The 22,316-nt window shown below is 42.8% G+C and overlaps 1 protein-coding gene across 4 annotated transcripts in view; it reads left to right on the forward strand.

Annotated features, from left to right (window-relative positions):
• The window catches only part of EVL (Enah/Vasp-like), a 141,475-nt gene that overhangs the window by 47,194 nt on the left and 71,965 nt on the right, over positions 1 to 22,316 (forward strand). The window contains exon 1 of one of the 4 annotated variants that reach the window (XM_025444126.3): positions 21,312 to 21,493. The exons of the other annotated variants lie outside the window; for them this stretch is intronic. Coding sequence (XP_025299911.1) covers positions 21,483 to 21,493 — 11 coding nt within the window. The 5' untranslated portion in view covers positions 21,312 to 21,482. Of the gene's footprint in view, positions 1 to 21,311; positions 21,494 to 22,316 lie in introns of those variants that run through there. 4 annotated transcript variants of the gene reach the window in all.

The following is a 22,316-nucleotide window of genomic DNA, read 5'->3' on the forward strand; positions in this document are numbered from 1 at the left end:
AATATGGCAGGTTTCAGACAAACTGACCTAAAAAGCTGTTCTCTGGGCAGATCTTACCCACTTTGCTGGGCTGCAGACACCCTGACCTGGCGTATCAAAGGGCAGAGGCAAGGGACAGAGGCCAGTGGGCACGGCGCCCCTTTAATGCCCATGTGGTTGTGACCCCCAGGGCTGAGTCTTAAGTCACTTCTGTAAACATGGCGAGCAGGGCTTTGACCTGTTCACACGTCACCTGCCCCTTTGCCCCTTTAATAAACATTTTTCCTTTTAATAATCTAGTTTTAATAATTGAGAAAGTCATGGTAACTCATAACAAAAAGCTCAAATAATACTCAGACTTCCACTGAGATCCTTAAGCACTCACAGAGGCCACAGCTTGGGTGAGAAGCTGTCTGGGATGGTCTCAAGTACAACTTCAGGTCCTGTGTGCCTTGAGATTTCACGTGCGTGCATGTTTGTGTGTGTGTGTGTGTGAGAGAGAGAGAGATGCTGTCAAGAAAGAATATGTGTTTACCCACAAGGATTAGAAATTCACTGACAGGTTTTAGGTTCTTGTTACTTTTATGACTTCCTTTGAGTTCTTTTGAATATATCAAGAATCTGGCCCCTGCACAGTCTAGAGAAGAAAGTAGTTCTTAACTAGGACACCAACTAAGCATGAGACATGAAGGGAAAACAGACGGTGAAGAACAGTCCAGCTTTTTGGAGAACTCGCAGATGATAAACACTGTTTAAACAAGGTTCCTCGCCTACCCCGTAATTGCAGATTTTCTGACTTTCCCACTGTTGGTTTAGATGAAGTTCAGTCATATTCTAATTACAACAATGCTTGTTAGGCTTCATAAGGTGGAACTTGAAATCAAATGAGTAACTTGGGTGCACAGTACAAGTAAAAGAATAGCTGCTGACGTGTCCAGTAAACCCCACATAAGAAAGTTCCAAAGAAACAGCTGTGGTGTGGCCCGTGCCCCACACTGAGGTCAGTGGTTTCCTTGCCTGGACTCTGCTGGCATCTTAGCCCAGCTCTTCTCTGTGGCGGTGCAGCCGACCCTGTGGCCTCGCTCTGGACCTTGCTGGCTTCTGCCCCTGTGCACACTTGCTCTGGCGCTTCGACAACGTGCTGGATGCCTCAGGACACAGTGGTCATGTTGCAGGCACTTTGCTCCCCGCTACGGACTCTCATAAGCTCTGTTGGTTTCTCTGCTTTCTCTGTCCTGCTTGGTTTTGAGCACTTTGAAAATTACTGTACTTTTTTCTCTTCAGAACTCCTTACTCCTTGGTCATAATCCACTGGACGGTTACTCCTCTGCCCACATCCTCCCCCTCTTGGCTAGACCGGCCTTGATCTGGGCTGCACTCAGGCTACACCTGCTCCTCTTGGATTCACATTGCTTCTGTTTCTCATTGTTTTCCCCACGGTTTGACTTGAGGCATTAGGGCACAGAGAGAGTAGAGGGTGGCCGCTCATGAGCTCTTCAGAAAATTCTAGACAAACAGCAAAACAATAAAACAAAACAAAACCTGACTCCCACACAATGAATACAATTCACTCCCAAGAAATTAAGCCTTTTTATGGATCTTCTTGTCCTTTTGCTTTTACATTTCCCTAGTCTGCACCAAAGTGTGGCCAGATGCCTTCCCTGGGACATTAAGGACCAAGAGGAAAGATTTCTCTGCTCGATGCTTCTCCGTTCACTCTTCATTACCTTTTCTACCTGTGTTTTTATTTCATCCATAAGTCGTTTTATGCCTCAGTTTCTTCCTCTTTCAAATTGGTATGATACCATAGGAGGTCCCATGCAAACAAAATAGTGGATATAATAATATAATAGCATGCTATAATGTCAGGGTATTATTACTACATTAATATTGTAAGAATGTATAATATACAGTAATATGTATCTACAAATAGTTGCATTATCATTGAATATGAACATAATTATTGACAACAAAGGCTCTCCTTCTGTTGTTCCATTGAACTCTGAGACCAGGAAAGCAGTCAGTATTAATTAAAAGAAAAAGTTATGTTTAATAGAGCAGAGAGGAAACTTTTGAAAAGATAAACGAACTTTTTTTCAGAACTCCTGGTGTAAGATTATACTCTACTTAACTGTGAGACATAGGGCAAGTTCTTCCCCCTGGGAGCTTGTAATACCCTCCTGTGAGTATGGTGATTCATAACCTCCATGTCTAATTCACAGAATAGTTTGGATAATTGAAGGTTATAATATATCTGAAAGTACTTTGTAAACTGTAAAGTGTGATGCAAACATTAAAAAGGCAGAATGTCAGCCAAAGGAATGATGAGGCCAAGCGCGCTGTAGTATGCAGACCTGGGTTCAAGGAGGCCTGCACTTGCTGAGTGAGTAGTCTTGAGCCACTAGCCTCAGTCCTCTCGTGTTTAATGGAAATCATGATGATAAATGTGAAGACCCCGGCACACAGTAGGAGCTCAATAAGTGCCTTTAAAAAGAGATTGTATTAGAGGTATATCCTCGATGTGATATTTTCAATTTTATCTACGTGTATTACCAAACAGATTTCACCATGAACTTAGACCTCATAAGTAAATTCATCTGACTTAATGTATTTTCCCTGGTATTTTTGGTGAACTGCTTTTTTGTGTGCCAGTTATAATGCCTGACTTAGAAAATTCCATATGAAAGCTTTGCTTCTGATTGCGAAGAATAGAACATTTCATAAGGTGGGACTTGAGTACTCACTGATGGAGAAACATAGGCCACTGCTGTCCAACAGAGACATAGCACAAGCCACACATGCTAGCCATGTGTGGAATTGTAAATATTTAGTAGTAGCCCTCTTAAGAAAAGTAAAAACAGATAAAGTTAATTTTAATAATGTAGTAACTATATCCAAAATAGTGTAATTTCGACATGTAATTAATGGAACAATTATTGATGAGCTATATTGTCTGACTCTTTTGTACTAAGTCTTTGAAGTCTGGTATGTCTTTTATGTCAACATCATTTCTTTGTTAGGAGTAGCTACATTTCAAGAGCTCTCCTTGTCATGTGTGGCTTGAGGCTGTGGGATAAGACAGTGTGGCTCCAGAGTCCCAGGGAACTGAGATCTAGAAAGTGACTCATAGACATCTATTACATTGTTGTGTTTAGCAAATAGACTTCAGGGTACCTGGCCAAACAGAATTCCCAGATTTATGCAGTGCTCTGTATTACATTTGCATTGATACTGGAAGCTTCCAAATACCCTGCAAATTGCTCCAGATTTCTCTGTTACTAGCAAGAGCACAGTGGAGATGCTGCCTCCTGAAACCTCCTCATGTGTGGGCTCAGTGATCTCTTATCAGGGCGAGGATGCCATGACAGTGCTTCAGGAGCAGGCCCTCGACTGGGGGCAATTTGTATGCTTTTTTGTGGTAGGAAGGTCTCTTCTTGGAGATCAGAAGCACCTCTGAGAAATTATGGAAGTTATTAATATAGTCCCCTAAGAATGTTCAAACTACAGCATTACATATGGTTTCAGGGGTTATATAGATTCCCAAAACCCATCTGTGCACCTCAGGTATGGAGCAGGATGTATAGTATGTGCCCCTGTGAGGGAAGAAAAGTGGCTGGGATGCACACACATACTTGAATGTGCAAGGGATGGTTGGGAAAGAAGGTACATGAAAGGGAGTACCTAGTACCCAGTACAGGCACACTCGTCTTGTTGCGGTTCCCAGATACTGCAGGTTGTTTTTCCAAAATGAATGGTTATGGCCACTTTGCATCCAACAAGTCTGTTGGTGCCGTTTTTTCAAGAGCTTCACGTTTTGGTAATTATCACAATATTTCAAACTTTTTCATTATTACATTTGTTATGGTGATCTGCGATCATGATCTGTGATTATAAGTCGCTGAAAACTGAGATAATGGTTAGCATTTTTTAGCATTAAAATATATATTTTTTAAGATTTTATTTATTCATAGAGACAGAGAGAGAGGGGCAGAGAGACAGGCAGAGGGAGAAGCAAGCTCCATACAGGAAGCCCGACGTGGGACTCAATCCCGAGTCTCCAGGATCACACCCCAGGCTGCAGGCGACGATAAACCGCTGTGCCACCGGGGCTGCCCAGCATTAAAATATTTTTAATTAAGATATATACATTGTTCTTCTTGACACAGTGCTCCTGGACACTTGCTGGACTACAGTAGAGTGTAAACATAACTTGTATGGACACTGGGAAACCAAAACTTCATTTTACTTACTTTATTGCAGTATTCACTTTATTGCAGTGGCCTGGCACTGAACCTGCAGTACCTCTCAAGGTATGCCTCTAGTTTCCTCCAGCTGGGGGACCTGGGATTGGAGGGAGATCTTTTAAAATATTTTAATTTTTCATGACATGTAACATTTCTCAAACAGAGATTTTGCTTAAACACATACAAAACATACAAAACAACAACCACCCCTTGCTCCAGAATCCCACATTAAAAGTGTTCAGAGAGCTTTGACCAAGTCTAAAGTCTGCAGGAAAATAAACAGGAGTTGGGCACATTCAGCCTGGGGCTGCAGAGATGAGCTCTGCAGACCCCGCCCCCACTCGCCCAGCCCTTTAAACTGCCCCCTGCAGTCCACCTCTCCAGCCTCGCCCTGCAGACGTTCTGGACTTGGGCAGCCACACAAGGGTTTCCCAGAGAACATACCTGCTGTGATAGACACAGATGGGTGGGGGGCGGGGCAGGGAGTCTGTCCCTCCTCCGTAGGCCCCTTGCAGGGCTCCCCGGTGTATCCCTTCTGAATCAGTTTAGGCAGAATCTTGATCAAGGGCACATTTCCTGTCACTGAGCTCAATGTTAGAAAAAGATGGAGATTGTGTGGGAGTAGAGGCGGGGTGTTACTAACAAGAGGTGAAGTGTTTTGTGAGGAGCAACAGTTTATAAGCTCCTTGAGGCTCCAGCAAAGGGAGAAGGTGTATTGGGTCACTGTCTAATAGGTGACTTCAAGACCAGTGGCTTTGAGAAGTTTCCACTGGAGTGCTGCATGCGTGGACACTCAGGGTAGAGCCCAGCAGACCTGGGTGTCTGTTGTTAATATTGGAAAGATTTTAGTGGCATGTGTGAAAAACAAATGCCTTGATTCCAGGCCTGGATGATGGGATATTTTTATTTTATTTTTAAATCCTGAACTCTGTTATTAGCTAGATCCAGACTGATGAAATGGAAGTGGAATTCACCGGAAGTTGATTGGAGAGAGTGCTGCAGGCTAGGAAATGAGTGTCAGATGATGGCCATTGCTTGGAGGATGCACACCCAGGGTCATATGGAATATAATTCCCCTCTTGGCCGAGAAGACCCCATGACTGTATAAGTTAGTGAGAATGATGCCACAGGGCTAACTCTGGCTTTGTGGTGGGGAGCAATGTGACTCCTGCAGATGTTGACACGCACAGCCAGTACTTGCAGTGCGGTCTGTGTGGGGCCTTTCCTGCCACACCAGTGAGTGTGCTTCCTTAGTTAAGGACCGGTGCTCTGGGCCCCTGCGCAGGAGTCAGCCAGCCTCAGAGCAAATGGCCATTGGTAGTATTAATAAAGCAAAGTGCTCAGCGTCACACCTCCCTGACAAGCTTCTCTGGCAAGTGAAGTGTTCTACTTTTCAAGAACCTTTCCTGTTCATTGCTTTATTTAATCTTCGTTAGCAGAGTAGAAATGAAGACACCGAGACTCAGACGAGGTTTAGAATAGTTCTGGGGACTCAGTGGTGGACGTGCTCCAGTGGCCTGTGCATCCAGTCCCTCATGTGAAAGATCAGGGGACTGAGGCCCTGAAAGGTGACTGATCTGCCTGGGACCCTAGAGCAGGTGTAGTTGTGTCCTGCTGTCCCACCCAGTGCTCCCTCTGTCGTACCCTGCCACATGCATCTGTGGGATCACTGCTGCCACTCAACACACGACAGTGCATAAGTGCATCATTCGTAGCAGAAGTGTTAGCATGAGAGGGAATTAAATCAGTCATCTGCAGAACTGCTCAAAACTTGGACAAAAATTTCTTAAGGATTTCAGTTTTTTGAAAATTAATTCATTAGCAGAATAATTTTATTTCCTGTCAGCCTAGACCAAGGAACTAAGCTATCTCAGCTGTCCTCCTAGTAATGGTTTTTGTTGGCTATGCTTGAAAGTAGTATCATTGGCTTCGGGACAAGAGAATTTTAAAATAGAATAGATTTCATCTTTAGAGCATGGAGTGCTCCTAAAGGCGATCTTATGGCTCTTTGGCTCTCAGGACAGGCAGGGATGCCCAGAGGAGCCAGGTGACCCACCTGAAGTTAGAGCCCTGATCCTGAGACCCAGAGAGTGGAGCTCAGCACTGCAGTGCCTCTGTGTTCCTACCTCAGCTTCTTAGCTTTTGAGGCCTTGCTCTCCTGCACCCAGTTTCTCCTTTGAGCTCACACAAAAGTCCCTTCAGAGACACTCGTCCTGCCTCCATGGACTGCAGGCAAGTCAAGGAACAGGGGTCTGGGCTCGGGCTGGTGGGAGACACCTACCACCTGAAAGAGTCTTTAGCATGGAGTTTTGCCTGTCTGCAAAACTCTGGAGCCTTGGGTAAAGCACTTCACTCTTCTAGGCTCCGGAAAGTAAGAATGTTAATTTTTGCTTCACCCACTTCACTAGTTGTGATGATTGGACATGAAACCAGCTCGTTATAGAAATGTTAGAGGGTGCTCTGTCAGAGAGCAGAAATAGACGACGGCTGCCCACTTCCTTCCTTTGCTTCTTCCTGTCCCCCCTTTCCTTCTGCCTTCCTTACTCATGGCTCTGTCTGGTGGCGGTGCTCCTCCACGGACACTTGAGTTCTTCTTGTCCCATCAGCAGCCCCGTCGCCCTCCAAGCTCCTCTCCTGTGCTGCCCAGCTGCAGACCCATAGCTATGTAACCTGGGAACCCTGTCTCGGGTCCTGGGTCACAGGCCACCTGCGTTCAGGTCTCAGCCCTGTTGCTAACTGACTACAGCCTTTCGAACTAGTTGCTTCTCCTCTATGGGCCTCAGTTTCCTTCACAACAGGCTTTCTCAGCCTGGCACCATTGATGTTGGGGTTGGATCACTCTGCGGTGGGGGCTCTGCATTGTGGGAGGTTGAAGCCAACTGCTTTGTAATGCGGAAAGGGTCGTCATAAAATCAGTGCCCACTCCACAAATAATGTCAAATATTAAGTAAAATAAGGAGACTGAGAAATCTTCTGGAACCTAGTATACTCTCTCTCTCCTGCTCTAATCCTCTGCTCATGGCCATCGTCACAGTCATCTTTCCTTCCTGCCCAGAACAGTGAGGGCTCCCCCTCTACCGGGCCTCCCATCCTGCAGTGTTCTCATCATCAGACTTGCCACATCTCATTGTCTTCTTGAATGTGGGATATATTTTATTTAACTGGTTATTCTTAGTATTCAGCATGGTGCACGTCATTTGAAAGAGCCCAAACATGTTTGTTAAATGAATAAATCTCTCACCTGGGTACCGTGCTTCTCAGTTTGCCAGGCACTTTGCCCACCCGTCATCTCCACTGATTCTCACCAGAACTCTGTCAGCTGGAAAGCACTGGAGTTACTGCTTCTCTCTGTAGTGAGCCCACCTTAGAAGGAAAAAAGTGGGGCTAGGAACCTCGAGTCCTGCCTCTCTTCTGTTCCATGCTGCTCACGTGAAGAGCTCAGGGAGGGGGGGCCTGGCCTTAAACCAAAGTGTTAACTATTTTCCTGTCTTTCCTGTCCTGAGTATATTAGTAGGACTAAAGCAGTCAGTGATGTCTGTGTTTGTGGTTAACCAGCGGAATGAATTATGGAATGAATCAATGAATTCCTGGAATGCTCTGAGCCCAGTGTGAGCACTGATGATCTTAAGTAGTCTTGACAACTTTTTCCTCCAGCCATATCCTGAATCTCATGAAAGCCAGGTTTACTTCCAGCATAATTAGAGCAGTAGGTGACCCAGAAGCAGCTCAGAGCAGAAATAACATCTTCAGAAAATACCTGTCTGATTTGATATGATTTTTTTTTTCTCATCTTGTCATTGAAAACAAGGGTTGACATTTCAAAGTGGAGGATCCTTTTCTCTTTTAAAGGCCTCTGAGACAGCCTGTGACACTGAAAACCTAAAGGGTCAGAAGAACCCTGGAGACAGGATTTGCAAGAAGAAAGCATTCAGTTATTTATTCTTCAGCATAGTGCTGATTAAGAATTTTAACAGATAGTAAAAAGGAATCCTGGTTTAAGCATCGGGAGGCTTGGTTTCCAAACTCAGTTTGTGCAAGCAAGGTCTCTACTTGAGACCTTGAGCAGATCTCTTGCTGTCACATGACCTCAGTACCTTCATTTGGCCATTAAACCCAAAGACAGAATGAGTCATTTGTTGAAAATAGAGCTATTAGGCCATCTTTGGCAATCACACAAAATAAAAGGCAAAACAAGTCATTTTATCCAGTCTCCTACAATTTGCTGGGTGACCTTTGTCAAACCAAAATAGTTGTCCCTGTGGCTCCCCCCTCCTGAAAGCAAAAACTTATCTTGTCCATCTCTGGATTCCTGGTACCTAGCACAGTGCCTGATTGTAGCCACTGGCCCTCATCCTCTCCTAGGGATCACATGAAGGGGGGATTCTTTCTTTCCAAGGAGCTCAGAGGCCCAGGGCAGGTGTTCTTATTCTCTATTTATCTCTCCAGGCAAGACGCCCCGTTTTCCTCGGCCTGTCTTCCTGTGTTAGGATCTTTGCTGGCCTCATCAACTCAGTCTCCCTTCCAGAATGCTTTCAGGTTGCCAGTACCTCTCATATTGTGACAGCAAAAACTAATCTCAATATTCCATGTGCAGTCCAACCTGCAGAGAGAAAGGGTTACATACTCCACAGCCTACACCACAAAATAGATGAGTCAAGGACCCTATCACTGTTCCTTGTCGAGTTCTTAGTTTTCATGAGCCATGTATGCAGTACCAACAAGCCTGCCTGGGGGTTTTTCAAGATGACTTGTGGAGATGTTGGACACTTATATGGAAAGTCCAGAAATCAGTTGTCAGTTGATGTCTGGCAAAGGCAATTCAGTGAAAAAAGTACTATCTTGTCAACAAACGGAGTTGGAACAATCAGACATCGATACGCAAAAAAAATGGACTTTGGCCCAGTCCTCACACTTTGTACCAAGGTACCTCTAAATGGATTCTAAATCTAAATGTCCAGCTGGGAAACTGCCGCAAGAGAACCTGCAGCAGTCTTCATGACCACTAGGTTAGGTAAATGGTCTGCATGAGTAACAGCAAAAGCACCCTCTGTAGAACATAAAACAAAACAAATAGAACTTAAAATTAAAAAACTGTTACTCTGTAAAAAAACGATGCTAGGAGAGTGAAAGATGAGAAACAAATTTGGAGAAAACATTTGCACATCATAAAGCCTTGTCTTCAGAATGTGTAAAGAACTCTCAGAACTTAACAGTAAGAAAACAGATCTGTATTTTTAAGTGGGCAAAGGACTTAAGTAGACATGTCTCCGAAGAGGATACATAGATAACACACAAGCACATGGAAGGACGCAAAGCACCAGCAGTCATCAGAGAAATGCAGATTAAAATTACAGCAACATATTACTGCATATGTGTTCGAATGTCTGAAATAAGAAAACATTGAGGACACCAGAGGCTGATGGGGATGCAGAGTAGCAGCATTTCCCCTGCATTGCTGGTAGGAAGAAAAATGGTACAGCCACTCTGGGAAACAGTGCGACTGTTTCTTATAAAATCGAACATTTAACCCAGCAATCTTAATCCTCTATGTTTGCCCTATGGAAATGAAAACTTATGTTCCATAAAAACCTATATGGGGATCCCTGGGTGGCGCAGCGGTTTAGCGCCTGCCTTTGGCCCAGGGCGTGATCCTGGAGACCCAGGATCGAATCCCACGTCAGGCTCCCGGTGCATGGAGCCTGCTTCTCCCTCTGCCTATGTCTCTGCCTCTCTCTCTCTCTGTGACTCATAAATAAATAAAAATTAAAAAAAAAAAAAGATTAAAAAAAAAAAACCTATATGTGTGTGCATTGCTGTTTATGGCAGCTCTGTTTATAATGGCCAAAACCAATTCAGATGTTCTCCCATTTAATGGAGAAACAATTTGTGATATAGCCATACAACAGAAAACTGGCATGCAAAAACAAAAAACAAACAAGAAAATCCAGATTATTTAATAAACACAACTTGGATGAGTCTCAGAGGCATTATGTTAAGTGAAGGAAGCCTTCTTAAAAGGTTACATGCCATATGTTTCCATTAGTGTAGCATTGTCCAGAAGAAAGGGACTGAGCTGGAGGACACATCAGTGGCTGCTGGGAGTAATATGCGGAAGGTGGGGGGGTGGGGAGGTGCAACCACTCAGGGACAGCTAGAGGGAGTTTGGGGAGGGACAGAGGCAACCTCCGGATTGTAGCAGTGATTGCACAGATGTGTACAGGTGTTAGATTCATAAAAATGACATACATTCAAAACCGAACCCAACAAAAAGTTCTGAGAAACAAATATAAAGCTCCAGTAATTTGAATGATGAAAAATGATGTCTCATTATTATGTTCCTCCAGATTGATTTTATTTGTAGTCAGCTAAAGCTAGTCAAGTGTCCTGTTTTCTTCAAATGCTCAGTTAAACTGTTAGAAACCAATGAAGGAGGCAAAAGATTTAGAAACATTAAAGTATTCAGCATATGGCTTGAGAAATGAATAGTTCTCAGGTTGAGTTCATAGACTCCCCTTGAAGCCTGAGCATGGACTCTGCACCTGCTGTGTTCTAGGGACGCCTTGTAGTCAGAGATGCCCTTGCTTTTGTTATATTTTCTCTTCACTTTCTAGAATGCTGAAATAATTTAAAATTGCCACCCTGGATGCAGTCCTTTCTACTGAGTATTATTTCTGGTGGGAGCCAAAATGGTGAGATGATTTTCTCCAACAATCTCAAAGTCCCATAGTTAATTTATAACTCATTTGAAAACATTTTCCATCTGCATTTGGAGCATTTTTTTAAAGACTTTATTTGTTTGAGAGAGAGCATGTATACAAGGGTAGGGAGGAACAGAGGGAGTAGGAGAGAGAGACTCTCAACTCCACGCCGAGCACACAGCCTGACATGGGGCTTGATCTCACGACTCTGAGATCATGACCTGAGCTGAAACCAAGAGTCAGATGCTTAACTGACTGAGCCACCAAAGGCGCTTCTGGAGCATTTTTTAATAATGGCTTTATTGAGATATAATTTATAAACCACAGAATTTCACCCACTTAGAGTGTACAGTCCAACAGTTTCAGTATATCGAGTCTTGCCACCATCACCACAATGTATTTTAGGACATTGTGGTCACCCCAGAAGCAAGCTCTGTACTACTTAGCAGTCACTCCTGGGTTCCCCCAGTCCCTTCTCCCAGGCCTAGACAACCACAGGTCTGCTTCTGTCTTTATGGATTTGCCTGCTCTGCACATACCACGTAAATGGATCATAGAGTATATGGTTCTCCATGACTGGCCTGGTCTGTGTGACTTCCGCACCGTAGAGCACATGGCACCACTCTTTGAGGTGTTACATTGTTTAAGTCCCTCTGGGACAGAAGGACTGACTTTAGTCAGTCCTCTTCAAGGAGACACAGAGGTGTAAGGAGAGCAGCACTGAGCTGGGAAATGAGAACTGGAGCCTGCACACAATTTCCCTGGTGTCAACAAGGGTTATATTTAGGGAGAGAGGACCCGGGGAGAGGGGAGGACCCTTAATTTACCTTCTGTATCATCTATAGTGTGAATTTTCTAACTTTAAACAAATACAACTTTAAAATAAGGGCAGACTAGGGAGCTAATGCCTTCTACTTTACTTTGTATCTCTTGATTTTAAAAAAATATCTAAGAAATCATGTATTTTTAAATTCTCAGTAGGATTGTTTATTTAAGTATTTCTCCCCAAAATTTTTCAGTTACTTTACAGAGTTGAGTCTGTATTACATACATACATACATACATACATGGTCATGATTATTTTTTCCAGTAATTAATATTCCTCTAGATCCTTAATCAGGTTTTTCTCCTTAAATTCTGTTTGTCGATATCAGAATTGCTGACTTGGTGTTCTTTTATTTATATTTGCCCTATAACTTTTTTCATTTTTAAAGTTTGAAGTTCGAATTATCCTTTCATTTTAACTGTCTAGTAGGTCACTAGTATTTTTAAAAATATTTTATTTATTCATGAGAGACACAAGTAGAGAGAGGCAGAGACACAGACAGAGGGAGAAGCAGGCTCCATGCAGGGAACTGATGTGGGACTCGATCCCAGGACCCTGATATCATGACCTGAACTGAAGACAGATGCTCAACCACTGAGCCACCCAGGTGCCCCAATAGGTCGCTAGTATTACATGAGTACAGCTGCCTACAAACCAGGCCACGTGTGTTCCTGGGGGTACATTGCAACTTCCTGAGGCTATGCTTATTTGAGGATACCGTGGCCCTGATGGAGAGGTCTCTGAGTACAGGGAAGTGGCTATGGAGAATATCGAAGAGGGCAGCTTTCATTTCAGCAAGGCCACCAACTCATGGCCTAGCACCACCCCTCATCTCTCTGGTTATCTGTTTAAAATTAAAGACTTCACATGTGGTGTGCTGCTCTCACTGTGATGTATATAAGCATGTCTGAGTTGGAAAATTAGTCGAAATTTTTCTGATAGCAAGTAAATTTGATTTGGCTGAGTAGTTTGATCGAGTGAACAGGCTCTGCCAATTATGTTTTATGACAGACCTTTTTCATAAATTGAAAGAGCTTAGGGTTGGCTGGTGGCTCAGTTGGAAGAGCGTGCAACTCTTGATCTTGAAGTTGTGAATTCAAGCCCTGTGTTGGATATAGAGATTATTTAAAAATAAAATCCCTAGGGGTGCTGGGATGGCTCAGTCAGTTGAGCATCCAACCCTTGGTTTTGGCTCAGGTCATGATCTCAGGGTCCTGGGATTGAGCCCCACATTGGACTCTGCTCAGCATGGAGTATGCTTAAGATTCTCTCCCTCTCCCTCTGCCTCTCCCCCACTTGTGCACGCACATTCCCTCTCTAAAATAAATAAAATAAAATATTTTTAAAAAGAAAGCACTTAAGCTCAATATTAGGTTATATTTATAAATGTAACATACTTAATGCACATTTTTAATGCATGTATACCACATATAATGTTTCTACATATTAAATCCTTTGCAAACATCTCAACTTACCAGGAAAAATTCTAGATGCCACCTAAAAAATATACAACAGGTTACATCATTTTTTTTGGTTACATCATTTTTCTAAATATTTCTAGAATGTACACAAGCAGAAAAAATTAGGAAGCTAGAGTAATAGCAATTGCTTCTGCTGTCTTATTCTATATTTTCTCTCTACAGTTTTAATGCTTTTTCTCATTTTTTTTCTTCCTGCCCCACCTTCTGGGTGCATATATTATCTTCAAATGAACTCAAAATTGTATGTTCTATTTTCATTGTCCTGGTTGCTACTCCTAATTCAGTATGACCCCTGCTTACACTTATTTTTTGTTGTCATTGATTTAAGGCTTCTCAATGTCCATGGCCTCCTCAGGCATCAGTATTCTCTTATCTCCCTCTGTTGCTCATAGACTAATACCCACACGCACAAGAGTTGGTGTATCTGCAATTTCTGTCCTAAGTTATAGACACACTTTATCTTTAAGATTTTATTTATTCATTCATGAAAGACAGAGAGACAGAGACAGAGAGAGAGGCAGAGACACAGGCAGAGGGAGAAGCAGGCTCCATGCAGGAAGCCCGATGTGGGAATCGATCCCAGGACTCCAGGATCATGCCCTCAGCCGAAGGCAGACACTCAACTGCTGAGCCACCCAGGCATCCCAATACACTTTCTTTAAAAATGGTTATTGATTATCATTGCCTATCAAATAATTAAACTCAGGCAATAAGAAATTTTACAGATTTTTACTTCCCCCAGTTTTTTAAAACCATTTTAATCTACAGTTCTGTGGTATTAAGTACATTTTCAATGTTCAGCCATCACCACAGTCCAGTTTCAAAACATTTTCATCTCCCCTAAAGGAAGTTCCATACTCATTAAGCCAGTCTCTTCCCATGCTTCCCCCACCCCCATTTATTATAGTTTTTGTGTTTTTTGATGTTTTGACATCCTTGGGGGAACTTACTGGGTGGGGAAACACTGCCCCTCACAGAGCTAGCCCTCACAGAGCTAGCTAAGTCCTATAGACCATAAACGGTTGGTGGGGCCACCTTTCATGTACAAGCCAACCCACCCTATTCCACATCCCCAATACCTCCTTTATCTGACTCATAGTCCCCAAGCCAGGATTTCCCCTGCCTCAAGTTACCCCAAATGACTAGGGACAGCCCCTGCCCCCTCAAGCCTGCTGGAATTACTCAAACTAGCAATTCTGATCTGTTTACCCTGCCCTGCCTTTCCCTCAGAGACCCCAAGAAAGGCTGTGGCCTGTGCTTTCCCCTTGCTCCTTCCTGCCTCCTGACAACACTAGTGCTTCCCTAACACCATACCTCTTATGGTATAGAGGTATACACTCTATACTTAGACACACTTTAAGATTTTATTTATTCATTCATGAAAGAGAAAAAGAGGGGCAGAGACATAGGCAGAGGGAGAAGCAGGCTCCATGCAGGAAGCCTGATGTGGGACTCGATCCCAGGACTCCAGGATCACACCCTGAGCCAAAGGCAGACACTCAACTGCTGAGCCACCCAGGTGTCCCAATACACTTTCTTTAAAAATGGTTATTGATTATCATTGCCTATCAAATAATTAAACTCAGGCAATAAGAAACTTTACAGATTTTTTACCTCTTATAGGTGTTAACACCTATGCCTCCCTGCTCAAGGGGGAGCTGTGAGTAACATTAAACTTTTTAGTGGCATTGTCGTCACTCAGTTACCTTTATAAACTAAGACCCAGGCACAAATTATTGCTGCCACCCACGATGACACTAACCTATGTTCAGAAATGGACAGAGATCAATTATGTATTTTTTTAAAGATTTATTTACTTATTTATTCATGATAGACACACAGAGAGAGAGAGGCAGAGACATAGGCAGAGGGAGAAGCAGGCTCCATGCTGGGAGCCCGACGTGGGACTCGATTGCGGGACCCCAGGATCGCACCCTGGGCCAAAGGCAGGGGCTAAACCGCTGAGCCACCCAGGGATCCCCAATTATGTATTTCTTATTATATATCACAGTTGCTTCATTTGTTCTTTATCTTCCAAGTATTTTATAGTGCTTGCACTTCTCAGAGATATTGTCATTTTCCCCTGTGAGTTCATTATTTCCTTGGAACAGTCAATTGACTTGGCTAGTAATGTCTATTTATGCTGCAGATGAGTTTGGCCAGGAGCTTGGTTGGGATGGAAGTTACTTGGGGCAGAGAACCCTGTATTGCATACTAGATTCAAACATTCTCTTTACAAACGTTGAGATATGAAAACCAAGACCATGTCAACATGCTCTCTGTGCGCTAGTAATTCACATACTTCCTGAGTACCAGTATTTTAGGCAGAACAAACATTCTGAACACATAGTATGTATACCAAGAATTGTGCTGAGCACAACTGGTTATAAAAGAGGAATAAAACATGGTAGCCCCTCCCTAAAGGACAATCATCTGTGACATTAAATTGATAATACTGTAAAATACAGAAGAAACACATCAGCAGGGATAATTTTGTCTATCTTGGGGGCTCAATAAGCCCTTCGTTGAAGAGGTGATATGTAAATTGGTTCTTGAAGGGCAAACCCAGTGCCTTCATTTGGTCATGCAGCATTGCCAGTAGATTTTTGCAATGTGTCACTGATGGTAACTAATTCTGTGCAACCGTCTCCCTGTCCCCTTTTCTTGCACCCATAGGACACAAGGACCTTCTACTCAGAACAGTCTTTTTTTTTTTAAACACAAGTTCTCATGAAAAAACCAGTATTAGAAAGCAAATTTTTTTCCCTCTGTTTCTTAGTCAAAGACTCTTTTATGCTCAAACATCCCACTGAGAGAGAGTAGAAGAGAGAACAGTCTGTTTACAGAAAAGAAAACTAAGATCCACAGAAGTTAGATGACTTTCCCAAGCCACAAAACACGTCTTTGAATTTGATCTCTTAAGTAAAGTGTCCTTTAGTATATATAGCTCCCTGATTTGTTGTCAACCATTCTGGTGTCTGTTGGGATCTAGGCAGATGGGAAACACCGCTTTCAATTCAAGTCAATACAGTTGCCAGTTACTGAGCATTTATTATGCTCAAGATGCAGAGCCAAACGCCTTAGCATTTAGTATCCTGTGTGAGATTTGTTGACTTTCCGATTCATTCATTCGTTTATATATTCATCATGCAGTCAGCATTTACCTTGCACCTACTACATCCTAAACTGTGTACTAAGTGCTGAGCTCAATTCATAGTAACACCTTATAAGGTACTGCCTTAAACAGGACATTTCTTAACATTCTCACTGAATTGCTCATCAGATGTTAACAGCTCCTTTCCTATTTTTGCAGCATTTTCTATTGCTTTGACACAGTTGATTTAGGATTTGGTGTTGTACCTGAAGTTCATAGTTATTAATATGGCCAGTCCCTTCATTAAGCAGATGAGGAAACTGAGAATGAGTGGGGAAATAAATGCCCAAGGATATAGATATCAATAATAAAGTATGGGCTAGAATCCATTTTTCATAACACCCTGGCCAAAGATATTTCTCATTTCTTACTCCTCTTAATTTCACGCAAGTGCCTTATTAAAGCTAGATGGCAGAGTTAAAAGAATGCCCCCAGAAAGGTCAGTCTTACCTCTTATCTACTTGTTGAAACCAAGAAAAAGAAAAGACAGTAGTTATAAAACTGGAGGACAGTGGAGATGGAGAATGGAAGTGAAAGGCATATTCCTACAGTGAAGATTTTACACCCAGGCTGGCATCTTCAGGAAATGCTCAGAAAATGAAAGAGAATACCCTTTGGTAGTTAATAATTATCACTGACTTCCACTTCAGGCCATGACAGAGAGATGATCATAGACTTGCTCTCTTGACCAAATAACTATGAAACTAAATAAAATACATGAAGCATCTGAATATATGGGTACTGAAACTCATATAAAATATTAAATTCTTGCTGTTTTGAGGCATTGACAGGTAGCACAGGACTGAATCTTGAGTGAAGAAACATAATAAGCCCCACGATGGCTCTGTCTTTCTGCCTGGGGCCTCCTTCTGGTTATGGCACAGAATGGTGGGACTCAAGCAGAAAATTGATCTTAATGAGTTCAGAAGGCAGATATTGGAATTTTAGGCTACTGAAATAGCTGGATATTGCAGGACAAAGAAATAGAGATGAGGAAGCCCTGTGGTAGGAGCAAGGATAGAGTTTTATGTAGGGATTCACTTTGTTTCCTAAGGCTGGCTAGCTGTGCAAGTGTAGAATAAGACTTGTCTATGAGGCCTATCACAGATTGCCTGCTGAAGGGCTAAGGACTGAATGATGATGCCAAAGTTCTTGCAGTGCTGGGAGATATAAGAGATTCTAGTTAGCCAAATGAAGAGACCTCACTGAGCACCTTAGGCATTCAGTTGAGACCCCAGAACAGCCATACCTTAGGAGTGAGGACTATACTCTTGAGTAAGGGCCACACCCTGGGGCTAAGTTCAAAATGGAAATAGAACTTAAAAGGGAATTAATACATACACACTTGACTTCATCAAAAGAATCTGCTAGTAATTTACCTGCCTGCCAGGACAAATTCCATGCCTCTAAAGGAAGACAGTATTACCTAGACTATCTGCACTATGTCATCACAATGTCTAACATACAATCACGAGTTAGTGGACACATAACGAGTCAAGAGATACAGCCTCTACTTAAGGGGGAAAAGCAATCAGTAGAGCCTGAAGTTTGAATTTTCAGACAAGTACTTCCAAGTTGCTATTATACATATATTCAAAGACTTAGAAGGTGGATAGAATGAGCAAACATACAGAGAAATGGAAATTGTAAAAAATTTACTAAATAAGAATTCTAGTACTAGAGATGAAATACTAAAATTCACTAGATGAGATCAAAAGTGGATCAGAGATTTTATTAAAAAGAGTTGGTGGACTTGGATACTGAACAGTAGAAATCACCTATTCTGAAAACCAGGGAAATAATATTAAAAATTTTAACAGAGCCTTGGTGACTTTGTGAGATGATACCAAGAGTTCTACATATGTGTAATTGGAATCCAGAAGGAAAAGGAGAAAGGGAATGGGGCAGAAGAATAATGCTGGAATAAATAATTACTATAACCTTCCCATTTGCTGAAAAACTTTAACTTACATATCCAAGAATCTCAGCAAACCCCTAGCAGGAAAAATACAAAGAAAGCCACACTCCAGCACTTCATAGTCACTGGAAACCAAAGAAAAGGAAAATATTAAAAGTGACTAGAGGAAATATACACTATATACAGAGGATGATGATATAAATGATGGCTAACTTCTCATCAGAAACCATGGATGTCAGACAGTAGAATGACATTTATTTTTTAAGTGCTAAAAGAAAAAGTCTCAAAATTCTCTATTCAGAAAAAAAGCACCGTCAGGTATGTTGACAAAATAAAGGTGTTTTCCAAATAAAAGAAAATTAGGGGATTTGTGGCTGATATACCTGATATATACTCCTCAGGCTGAGGAAAAATTATGCCAGGAAACTTGAATGTTTAGGAAGGAATGAGGAGTACTAGAAAGCATAAGTATGAGTAAATATAAGACTGTTTATTAAAAATATATATTTGCATATATATGTGTATATGACCTTTTTTTTTTTTAAGATTTTAATTATTCATGAAAAACACAGAGAGAGAGGCAAAGACATAGGCAGAGGGAGAAGCAGGCTCCATGCAGGAAGCCTGATGTGGGACTTGATCCCGGGACTCCAGGATCATGCCCTGAGCCAAAGGCAGACACTCAACTGCTGAGCCAGCCAGGTGTCCCTTGTATAGGACCATTTAAAGCAAAAATTCGTAACATGAATATAGTGACTATGTAATGCGTGTGATGACTGTTGTGTATACTTTGTATACTCTACAAAAGTAAGGATGTGTATTGCAAACCCCAGAAAGACTTCTAAAAAGTAATGTAAAGAGGCATACCTAAAAGTCAAAAGAGAAATGAAAATGGAATTCTTAAAACTATTTACTCAAAAGAATGCAGGACAAGAGAAATAGAAAAACCAAAACAGACGAGACAGATAGAAAACAAATAGCAAAATGGGAGACCTATATCCAAACATATCAGTAAATTACATGTAAATGGACTAAATACTCCAGTTAAAAGATAGAGATTGTCAGACCAAATGAAATGCAAGACTTAATCGCATACTGTCTTTAAGAGACACTAAATACAGAGGTACAAGAGGCTGAAAGTAAAGTGCAGTAGGCAAAGCAATGCTACCACCCCACCCTGATCCCCAGAAGCTATGAATATGTTACCTTGTGTGGCAGAAGGGACTTTGCAGATGTGATCAGAGTGATGCACATTGAGGTGGGGCACCTATCCTGATTATCCAGTGGGCCTGGCCTCAACACCTGAGCCCTTAAAGGCAGAGAACCTGCCTTTAAAAAAAAAAAAAAGAAAAAAAACAACAACAAAGAAAATGGTAACTATGGGAGATGCTGGACATGTTAATTAGCTTGACCATGGTGATTATTTCACAGTGTTTACATCTATCAAAACATCAAATCATACACCTCAAATATAAATTATACATATAAACACAATTTTTGTCAGTTGTACCTCAGTAGGGGTAGAAAAAAATAAAAGCCCCTCTCCCCACAAAAGACCCAGATCTGACCACAAGAAGAGCTAGCAGGGGAGACCCTTTCCTGGCTGTGGTCAAGAAGAGATGTTAGGGTGGGAGAAGGAGTTGTAGTGACACTGCTTTGCCAGCTTTGCACGCGGAGGACAGGGCCGTGAGAAAGGAGTATGAGGGCCTCTTCAAGCTGAAAGAGGCCAGGAAGTTATTCTCCTTTGGAGCCTCCAGAGGGAAAGCTAGCACTTCAACACCTTAACTTTAGCTCAGTAAAACCCTTGAGATCTATGTCAGTCTTCTGACCTATTATCTCATGAAACTAAGATAATAAATGTGTGTTATAAGCTCTAAGTATGCAGTAATTTGTTATAGCAACAACAGAAGACCAGTATGGGGTGTAGATACACCAGGTAAATAGCACAAGAAAACCAAATGGCTACACTAATACCAGATAAAGTAAACTTAAAGACAAAAAATATAACCAGTGATAAAGAAGGACAATTTCATACCAATCAGAGGATCAATTCATCAGGAAAACACAATAGCCATAAAATATATGTACCTAATAAGAGCTCCAAGATACAGGAAGTAAAAATGGACAGAATGAGAGTAGTAGACAAATCCACAATCACCAGTTGGAAATTTTAAACCTTTCTTTTGGACAAGTACTCTGAGCAGCCCTTCTTCACTGTATCAATCATAGCATTCTCATACATTTATTCATTAGCATTCCAGTGCCTTCCTTTCTATACTCTGAAAGCCCTTCACGGACGTTAAGGACTGCTGTCCTCTTCTGTGTTCTGTCCCTTGGTTCTAGGACAAGGCCTGACTCTGCGGTGTCCATTCATTTTGAATGAAGGATTGGGAATGGGCCTCATCTCCATGACAGCCTGGTGGAGGCAGGCAGAGTCAGGGTGGTGAGCCCCATCCCCCACCTAAGGAAACTGAAGCCCCCGGGTCACTCAGTGAACCAGGGACAGAGCCAGTTTTCCAGTTTGCCTCACACATCTCCCTGACAGGCCCTCAGCTGCTGCCTGAGCGATCAGCGTTGGAGAGAAGTGTCTCCCCAACAGAGGTGCAAAACTGATACCAAAGTCAATATTAAACCTTCAGCCCCTATCAAAACAGCCTTCTTTCTCCAGAGGATCGATTAGGGTAGTTCTGAGTTCTCAGAGGTTTTTCACAGATGCCTTGAAGCCGTCCACACTGCCCCTCCCCTTGTTATAGCAGGTGGAGAAGCTAGGCCTAGACCTCCGAGGTGGCTGTGGCTGAGCAGACAGGCATTGACGGGTGGGGGAGCCAGCACCACCACAGGTCCCACCCCCAGCCTGCTGCTGCACCCTCACAGGAAGTGCTTCGGGGCTTGAGGCTGAGGCATGGGAGTTCCGGGTGGCTCAGTGGCTCCAGGCCGCCCACGCTGGCGGGGCTCTGCGCTCTGCGCCTCTTGTTTCTCTCTCTTCTCCCTAGGTTTCAGTTTATAACTGGGGTTTGTTTCCCCTTTATCTCTGGTTCAGCTTCCTTTTCCTGTTTGGTTTTAAGTAGAGTCTAAAAATCAAGTTGCTGCCCTCCGGGGGTCTGTGGTCCTCTAATCGACATAGCCTGTGGGGAGTACAGGACTCACCTCCTCAGGGTTCCCTGTGCTGAAGCCTTTCAGCCATGGCCACTGGGTGAGTATGGGGACCAAAAAGGGGACAGAGGAACATCAAGAGGAAACCCACAGTCAGAATGGTGTAGAGCTGAAGGAACCATAGACATCATCCCAGATCCCCTTGCTCTACTCATGGGGGGATCAAGGACCAGAGGGCCAGGGACTTAGCCAGGGTCACACAGCAGGTTAGTCACAGAGCCTGCCCACTCTCCTTCTGCGGATCTGTCATTACATGGGCCTGTGTCTCTTGATGTCTGTGATCTTTCATGGCTTCTGTGTTGAAAGCACTACTCAGAAGTCAGACACCCGCCTCAGATTGTAGAGTGGCTCTGAACAATCTAAGGGGGCTGTGGTTTGGCTCTGAGGGCCTTGGCTTTTCTCTCCAGAATGGCCTGAAAACATTCAGGTTGTTGTCTCTAAATACTGGGCAAAGCGGGGAAGCACCAAGGTTTCTTTTATAATAGAAACTTCATGAACTGACTAGCTTGACCTGCTTGAGAGACTGGTGACTGACTTAGGCTATTGGCCACTCAGACTCCCGCTGCTCAGTGTGTGTTTGGGTGGCAATCAGGCTATCCTGTGCATGTCTAATTGTGAGTGCTCTCTGTAAAGGTGAGGTGGCACTTCAGCTGTGATTCTTCCCACCCTGCGACCCCATGTTGTAAGATTGTAGGTGATAAGACTGTTGATCCTCTGGGATTTTTAGTGTTTATTTGATTAATTCTTTACAACTTTGTGTCTTAGCATGAAATGATCATCTCTCACCTTGCAAAGTACTTTACAGTTTCTAAAGTGCTGTTTCACCTGTTTTCTTACTTAGTTCTTTCAACCGTGTTGGGTGG

Source organism: Canis lupus, chromosome 8 (assembly GCF_003254725.2).
Source record: "Canis lupus dingo isolate Sandy chromosome 8, ASM325472v2, whole genome shotgun sequence".
Lineage (NCBI taxonomy): Eukaryota > Metazoa > Chordata > Mammalia > Carnivora > Canidae > Canis > Canis lupus.